This window comes from Frankliniella occidentalis, unplaced genomic scaffold (genome assembly GCF_000697945.3).
Source record: "Frankliniella occidentalis isolate FOCC.00 unplaced genomic scaffold, Focc_3.1 Scaffold25, whole genome shotgun sequence".
Lineage (NCBI taxonomy): Eukaryota > Metazoa > Arthropoda > Insecta > Thysanoptera > Thripidae > Frankliniella > Frankliniella occidentalis.
In genome coordinates, this window is record NW_026267155.1 from 2,546,724 (window position 1) to 2,555,063 (window position 8,340).

General features: G+C 59.3%; 1 protein-coding gene across 2 annotated transcripts in view; it reads right to left on the bottom strand.

The window, feature by feature from the left end:
• The window catches only part of LOC113206721 (dynein beta chain, ciliary-like), a 34,600-nt gene that overhangs the window by 4,300 nt on the left and 21,960 nt on the right, over window positions 1-8,340 (bottom strand). The window contains exons 4-19 of one of the 2 annotated variants that reach the window (XM_052265292.1): window positions 7,475-7,645; window positions 7,159-7,341; window positions 6,447-6,936; window positions 5,651-6,378; window positions 5,471-5,581; window positions 5,196-5,347; window positions 4,929-5,124; window positions 4,701-4,837; window positions 3,942-4,632; window positions 3,605-3,868; window positions 2,664-3,513; window positions 2,418-2,566; window positions 1,966-1,995; window positions 1,003-1,473; window positions 649-875; window positions 157-424 (exon numbers count right to left, since the gene is read on the bottom strand). In XM_052265292.1, the coding sequence (XP_052121252.1) occupies window positions 157-424; window positions 649-875; window positions 1,003-1,473; window positions 1,966-1,995; window positions 2,418-2,566; window positions 2,664-3,513; window positions 3,605-3,868; window positions 3,942-4,632; window positions 4,701-4,837; window positions 4,929-5,124; window positions 5,196-5,347; window positions 5,471-5,581; window positions 5,651-6,378; window positions 6,447-6,936; window positions 7,159-7,341; window positions 7,475-7,537 (5,010 nt within the window). In that variant the 5' untranslated portion in view covers window positions 7,538-7,645. The remainder of the gene's footprint in view (window positions 1-156; window positions 425-648; window positions 876-1,002; window positions 1,474-1,965; window positions 1,996-2,417; window positions 2,567-2,663; window positions 3,514-3,604; window positions 3,869-3,941; window positions 4,633-4,700; window positions 4,838-4,928; window positions 5,125-5,195; window positions 5,348-5,470; window positions 5,582-5,650; window positions 6,379-6,446; window positions 6,937-7,158; window positions 7,342-7,474; window positions 7,646-8,340) is intronic. The other variant, XM_052265293.1, reaches the window with a different exon arrangement.

Sequence of the window (8,340 nt, forward strand, 5' to 3'; positions counted from 1 at the left end):
ACACGTCAAAAACGGCTGCTTGATTTTCAAGCCCTCTTATGGGAGCTCAACACGGGACATGCTTGAAAACCAAGTTTTTGCGTGAACTCTGGAAAGATATTTAGTTTTTATCAAATGAAATTGTTTCATGTTTTTCCGCGAGCTTCTGACGCTGACCTGCGCCGGGTAGTCGAAGAGCCAGGCCTCGCGCGCCTTCTCCTCGTAGGCGACCACGCCCTCCGCGAAGCAGGTCCGGATCGTGTTGCGCATGGAGGCCTGCACGCGGTTCAGCCACACCTCCACGGGGCCGGTGCAGTCGCAGGGCTTCTCCAGCGGCACGTACTCGCCGTCCTTGGCGTAGATGCCGACGGCGCCCACGGGCTCCTCCTTCTCGTTGAACACAAAGTTGAGCTTGGCCAGCGAGTCGAATAGCTTGGTGAGGTGCCTGTAACACGAGTTCGTTCGTGGTCGGTACAGCTTCCCCAGAGATAGTTCACAATAAATTAAAGTGCAAAACCGATTTTTCTGTTTTTCTTCATTGACAAAAAACAAATGATTTTTTTCCTCTGATTTTTTAAATCCTTTTTTATGTTTTTCTTTTATTTTTATTTTTTGGAGGGTATACACTGATTATTTTTGAGTAAAGTGCCCCTCGAAACGGCCTCTCACCTGGCCACGAGGGCGGGCTGGTTGCCGTTGCTCAGGACGTCGAGCAGGTCGGCGGACGACACGAAGTAGAAGCGCGGGAAGGCGAGGCGCTTGGTCTCGAGGTACTCGGCGAGCGCCTTCTCGCACAGCGTCAGCTCCTTCTGCAGCCAGTCGAGGCGGCCGGGCAGCCCGGGCTTGTTCGTGGCCTCCACCACGTTGGGCGTGCGCGCCAACTCCGTCACCAGCACCTGGACCGAGAGGCTGTGACAGCGCACGGGGCACAAACCACAGAGAGGTGCCCGACCCATATCGAAAAGTCGAAATCGACGACGTTTGCGAAGTATCCTTCCAAGATAGTATCGACGGTCCACTGACCTTGAACTCGGTATCGATCCGGTCGAAACGCTCCGAGTCCTGCGGCAGCTGGCGCCGGATGTCCTCGGAGCTCATGAAGATGCTCTCCAGGTGCATCCACGTGCGCTGCACCTCGAACCACACCGTGATGACCTGGTCCGCGACGCTCAGGCGCTGCTGCCACTCGGACACCTCGTTCAGGAAGTGCGCCACGAACTTGGACGTGATGAGGTTCTGCAGCTGCACCTGGTTGTCCTCCAGGGTCTCGACGAGCTCCTCGGAGGCCCTGAGCAGCGTGGTGCCCGTGCGCTGGTGCACCTCCTGCTCCAGCTCCATGGCGCCCCAGGTGGTGTGCAGGTCGCGCAGGATCTTCTCCATGGACATCTCCTTGACGGCCTTGTCCACGATGTTCTTGACCTCGTCCTCGCACTCGTGCAGGTTGAGCTCGAGCAGGTCGGCCAGGGTGGTTCCCTCGTCCATGACGAAGCGGACCTGCAGGCGGAGCGGTGTGGGCGTTAGGCAAGGAGGACGGGTCCGTCGGATTCGAGAAAGACAAGAGACATCGGCAATCGACATCTTTGCGAGAGAGGAGAGAAAAAAAGGTGCAGAAAAATGGGAAAAGGCCGTAAATAAGTGCAGGAAGACGGAAATTTGTGCCATCAGGTGGGCAGGCAAAGCAAAGGCAAGCGTTGTTACTGACAAGCTCGAAAATTATGCCATAGTTATTTTTTCGGCAACCATGTGATTTAACCCTGTAATTTTCCAACAATTCAGGTTTTGAAAAAACTAGTTCTTTTAAAAAAATATATAATTTAACTCAGCACAACATAGCAATGCACGCAAGCTACGGACGGCTACGGACGGACGAGACACACAACAACAGGACGATAAACAGCTCAGCAAACAGGCAACACAGAGTAGGCAACACGCACGGACAGACAAAGAGGCTTGGCAGCGACGCACACTGTGCGCCATGGTACTCACGCTGTACTTTGGCGGGAGTGACTGTAAACTCTGCACACCGCCAGGCACACGGGAACAAGAGAGAGGCAGAGTGAGATGGAGAGAGGGGCGGGAGGGGAGGGGAGGAGGGGCATGCATGCGAAGTACGTGAAGGTTTTATGTACAATATGTACAGCTTTTAGTGTCATGCGCCCGGCAGACAAACTGGTTTAAAATACTGTTTGGTTTTCATTAGTTTATAGAATATGTACACTAGAGAAAATGGTAAGTAAAGAATAAGAGTAAGTACACTAAAGAAAATTCGTTATAGAAAAATAACTGAAAATTATTTTCTAGGGGAGCAGCATGGAAGTATCATTGTAAACAACATAACAATATGCTGTATCGAAGACTACGCTCGCTGGAAATAAGGATGTTTTACAGATATTTACACGTTTGAAACTGACAAAACATTCAGATCGGGACAGCCTGACCTTTGTCGACCTCATGAGCTGCTGCCAGTGGCGTTCTCTGATGGCGGGGTTCTGCAGCTCCCCCACGGCCCTGAGGGACGTGAGCATGTTCTTGACGGTCGCCTCCAGCGACGTGTACGTGTCCCAGGACCGCATTTCCTTGTCCAGGGCTGTGCAATAAATCGCATTAAATCAGTTGAATTTTTAAAAGGATTGTCATCGCTTGGCCTAAGTTCTAAGTGTTCATGGAGGATGAGCGACACTGACCTCGGATCTCCTTGGCGAACTTCTTGCACTCGATGTCCATGTTCTCGACGTCGATCTTCCTCCACGGCGTGGTCTTCCAGTCCTCGACGCTGGTGCGCACGATGCACACGTAGTCCCACAGCTGCTTGAGCATGCGCAGCTCCTTGCGGCACTGGCGCAGCAGCTTGAACTCCGGGATGGACACCTCGAACAGCGACCCGGAGTCCTGGATGCGGCGCATCTCCGCCTCGTACTCGGCCATGCGCTCGTTGGCGGCGTCCAGCTGGCCGTAGGGGTCGTCGCACTCGTACCGGAAGTAGGGCGCGCGCCGGAACTGGTCGCGGTACTGCGTCTGCTGCGAGTCGAACGCCATGATCCGGCGCCGGATGGCGGCCACCTCGTTGGCCTGCAGCGGCGCCACCAGCTGCTTCACGGTCTGCGCGATCTTCTTGGTGTTCTCCCACTGCTCGGGCAGCTCCTTGAGCAGCACGTTCACCTCCTCGGGCAGCTCCTGGTCGTAGCCCTGCAGCAGCGCGATGGTGTCCCGCAGCGGCTCGAACATGTCGTCCGTGGACTCGGCGCGCGTCTTGACGTGCATCAGGAAGCCCATGACGGACACGAGGCGGTCGTAGTCGCCCTCCTCGACGGGCTGCAGCAGGCCCTCGTCCGCCTTCTGGATGAAGTTGCCCAGGTCGGCCAGGCTCAGCGTCACGTTGTTGATGAGGTGCTGCTTGAACATGTCCCCCCACTTGCACACCGTGTTGACGAGCGCCTGCTTGAACGGCGCCAGGTCGACTTGGAACCACGAGCTGAACGTCTTGACGGAGACCAGCCCCTCCACCTCCGTGAGCAGCGACTCGAAGTTGTCGATCTGGAACGGGATAGCGCAATGACAGAAACTACTCCAAAACAACTCCTTCTGCTGTAATCTGTTCCGCAAACGAAAATTAGGCTAGACCGACCTGCTCCCTGAAGTGGTCCATCCTAGGCGGTGAGGGCTGAGGGGCGAGCGGGTCCTGGATGGCGATGTACTCCAGCTCCTCGTTCGTCAGCTGCCGGCTGTAGGTGAGGAAGTTCTCCAGGTACGTCCGCCGCTCGTCCAGCCACAGGTACGAGTAGCCCCGCAGGCCCACCACAAACTCGTTGGCCTCCCGAATCACGGCCTCCACGCCGTCCATCGTGTCCTTGATCATGTCCTTGATGTCCTCGTTGGCGATTATCTCCGCCTGCAAGAGCGATGAGGCGGATGACACCGAGCGCACGGAGCGAGCGCCAACTCCACAGCTTCCCCACACCCACCTCGTAGGTGATGTTCTTGTCGCCGACGCGCGGGACGATCGCGGCCATGGCCAGGATGTCGGCGATCAGCCCCTTGACGAGGCTGGCGAAGCCGTCCGGGCTGTGGTCCAGGGCGGGCACGAACACGATGTCCGGCTCGCGGAGGTGCAGGTGCGCCTCGAACAGCGGCGACAGCTTCTCCTGCGCGTCCATGTTCTCGGCCAGGTAGGCGAGGGAGCAGCCCACGGCCTTGAGCACGGCCTGGCCCACCAGGCCGTCGAGGAACTCGATGTAGCTCTGCCAGCGCGCGGAGCCCTGCTCGTCCTCCATGCCCAGGAGGGCCATGTTGTCGGCCACGAGGCGCGCGATCTCCTCACCGGCGGCCTTCATCTCGGCGTAGCGGCGCGTCTTGCGCTCCTGCCGCTCCTCGAGGCTGAGCAGGGCGTCCTTGGCCGGCCGCTGGAACACGGGGCGGGCCGCGGGGCAGAGCGCGCCCCGGAGCAGGTTCACGTTGGCCTGCGAGGTGGCCACGCGGCTCTGCAGCGAGTGCACGAGCGCGTGCAGCCGCTCGATGTAGGCCCACAGCTCGCTCGAGCTCCACGTCAGCTCGCCGTTGTGCAGGCCGCGGCTGACCTGTGAGTCCACCTCCTCCACCAGCTCGCGCACCAGCTCGAACTCCACCGGCAGCGTGCAACGGCGGACCTTGTTGTACCTGAAGCCGCGAAAATGTGAGGAAGACGAAACTCGTCGCCCGCCCGGCGCACCCTAGCCTCCACTCACCACTCAATCGTCACGCTGAGGCTGTTGGTGTACTTCCGGAAGGTCTCGCCCTTCTCGTACAGCTGGCTCGCCGCTTCCGGTATCTCCTCCCGGCCCATCTGCTGCAGGTAGTGCGTCTCGCGCAGGATGGCCGCGAGCTGAACCCGGACATCCGTTTAGAACCACGCATGACACACAGGTGCGCACACTGTGGTGCAAGTTTACAGAACGGCGCATCGATATTCGAACCTGATGGTGGAAGTTGAGCGTAAGCTCGTGCGTCTTCTCGTTCTTGCAGAGCAGCGACCGCGCCAGGTTCCGCTCGCACTGCGCCGGCACCTCTGCCGCCCAGGCGCCCACCATGGCCTTCTCCAGCTTCTCCATGCCCTCCAGGATGCGCTCGCTGTGCTCGATGATGTCCATCGCCTCCTGGCTCTTCGCCACTCTGTCGGGGAAGCCGTTGGGTAAGACTGGGAGCAGAGACACTATGGCGCCAGGGTCGTTCGCTCTACTCACGGGTGGTCGAGCGCCTTGAAGCTCTGCATGGGGGCGACGAGCCTCTGGCGCACCATGTTGCACCACCGGAGCGCCCCGGCCACGGGCGGCATGTGCGTGTCGACGGGCATGTAGCCGCGGGCGTGCTCCTCCATCTGCTCCTCGTATATCCGCTGAGGAAAAGCATGGACAATGTTACAAACAAAATTACACCAAATGAATTTCGTACTATAAAGAAAAATAAATAGAAACACTTTTTCGACATTTTTATATTTTTTGTGTTTATTGTGGTAGACCTGGATGTCGTCGACCTCGCGGCGCAGCATCACGATGATGTCCTTGTACTTGGCGGTGAACTCCTCCTTGATGAGCGGCCGGTCCAGGACGGAGCCCGCGATGTAGATGAGCTGTCGGGCACCGGGACGTGAGCACCTTTCCGTCGGAGCCGCACCTCTCACCCGCCTCACTACACTCACCTTGAAGACGGCCTCCAGGTTGTAGCATTCGTCAAAGCCCTGGCACAGGATGGCGGCAAGCCTCCGGTCCAGGTCCCAGATGCGGTTCTGGAAGACGTTGTAGTCCTGGAGGAAGGTGGTGTCCTCGGGGTCGAGCACGTCGTAGCTCTTGCTGGCGAACATGGTGAAGTGCTCGTTGAACTCCTGGGAGACGGCCGTGATCTTGGTGCTGAGCACGCGCCCCTTGAGACCGCCCAGCTCCAGCTTCTCCAGCTTGAGGAACTCGAGCACCGTGTCGAAGAACCACTGGATGGTGTGCAGCCGCTCGACGAACAGCTGCAGCCGGCCGAACACGATGTTGGGGTGGAACGTCCACAGCACGGGCTCGCGGTCCTTGAAGAAGCTCGCGATGTTCTCGCGGTACTCGTCGAAGTACTGGCGGAACACCTTGAGCGTGGCGATGGACAGCTGCACCCGCTGCTTGGCCTCGTCCACGTCGCTCTGGAAGATGCTGGACGGGTCCAGGTAGCGCTTGGCCTGCTGGATGAGCAGGTTGCAGATCTGGCGCAGCAGCACGACCAGACGGTTCGAGTTGCAGTAGTAGCGCGAGTGCGCCCATACGAGGCACACGGTGTGGAGCAGCGGCCGCAGCAGCGGCGTGGCGTCCGCGAAGTCCGTGTCCTCCAGCAGCTGGCAGTGCTTCATGAGGGGCTTGAGGTAGAGCGCCATGTCGCGCGCCTCGGCCAGCGCTGCGGACAAGGGCGGCGATCATGAGAGAAGGGAGAGCTTCAGAAACTCGATCTCCTACCAAACCTACCCGCCACGATGTTCCTGAAGAGCGACTTGAAGCACGGCCAGTACGCGCTGTCCGTGCGCTCCAGGATGACGGCCATCTTGCGCACGCGCTCGTCGCGCAGCTGCTCGTAGATGTGCTCCAGGTTGCGGAGGCGCGAGTTCCAGAAGTGCACCTCGGCGGAGGGCGTCGGGTTGTGGCCGCCCTTGAAGGCGTCCGCCGAGTCCTCGAGCAGCACGTCGTTGATCTGCGTGGCCCACTTGATGACGACGCCCTCGATGGCCGACTTGAGGTACAGGTCGACCACCTCGCCGCCGCTGCTCATGAGCTCGCGCTCGGCCTGGTGGACGCGCTCCACGCCCGCGGGCAGCGGCAGCACGGTGCGGCCCGCCACCTGGCCGCGCACCTGGCAGACGGTGCTGCGCAGGCTGTGCACGTGCCGGCACACGTCCTGCGCCACGGCCGCCGGCCACCCGGCCTGGTTACCCGGGTTGGACAGCAGCGGCACCACGACCTATGCACCGCCACAAGCACGAGCGACCCGGACGAAAACATTTTGTCAGTAAAATAAAAAAAATCTTGAAAAAAAATGTCGATTTTGAAAATTTTAAAAACTTTTTCCATAATTCTTTTGAAAACGAAATATGACAGCGAACAATTTTACTTCGTTTATAAATTGACATTGCTCCACCCTACCACGGGGCGTCCTCCTTTCGCCACCCTCGTCGTCACCCACCTCGTCCACCAGGGCGGCCAGCTGCTCGATGGCGCGGGTGGCCATGTCCCCGATGATGAGCAGCTCGTGCATGGCCTCCCGCTCCTTGGGCACGACGGCGCGCCGCTTCTTGACGAAGAAGGCCGCCTTGCTCTTGAGGCTGACGGGGAAGCCCAGCGAGGGCAGCAGCTGCGCCGCGTTGTTCTAAGGGGCAAGCGAGGCCGGGGCAGCGCTAGGGTCATTTCAACGGTTTTCATATTTTTTATGACATTGTTTCAGGGTTTTTTAAACTACGAATTCAATGGAATATTGCGATGGAATTATTGCACCCCCCGACCTGCATGACGATGAGCAGCATGTTCTCCGCCTTGTCCAGGAAGTCGAGGACGCACTTGCGCATCTCCTCCGTGGCGAGCAGGCGCGTCCATTTCTCCGCCTTGAGCTTGAGGGTCTTCTGGACGAAGTTGCCGAGCACCGGCAGCCGCGGGTCGGGCGGGGCGTGCTCGACCTGGCGACAATAACAACGCCGGTCAGGCGGTCAGTGTGCCAAACGACGGCTACACGGGACAACCCCGTGCTCTTATCTACGGCACTCACGGCCGGCGCCGGCTCTCCGGGCGGCACCACGCCGCCGACCCTCGTCATCGCGCACCTCCCGGGGCGCTACTCGCCGCGGACTGAGCCGGAATGGACTCGGCCCTCGCGCGAGGTGCAAAGGTGCCCCCCGAAACGTGTATCGGACTCGTCATGTTGTCTGTCAGCTGTCCGAGGCGTTGGCGCCAATCCGAAGGGCGGAGCGGGGCACCGGAGGCGCCAGCATGGCAGTGCAGTCCCGGGGAGCGTTACTTTTATCTATTTTCTCTCAGTCGGCTGAACGGAGAATCCGGCAAGGGGGCGCCTGGGGGGTAGGTCACCCGGTACATCGGAGTGTGCAGGGTTGCCTACCCCAGGTCTGGCGGGCGCGCTGCGCTCTGGCTCGCACACCTCAAACAGAGCGGGCTAGTGAGTGCGGGCCGAGATATTCCTCATTTTGGCGTCATTATACTGACGTCAGTTTGACGTGAATCACGTGTTGCCTTTTGGTGGTCCTTTCGGTTCGGTAGGCGATACAATAGTAAGCCCCCTGAACAGTTTTGACCGGCCTGTCTGCTTCGAGAACAGCTGGCTGTGCTGTCAGGGGCGGGGGGAGGGGTCCGGGTAGGG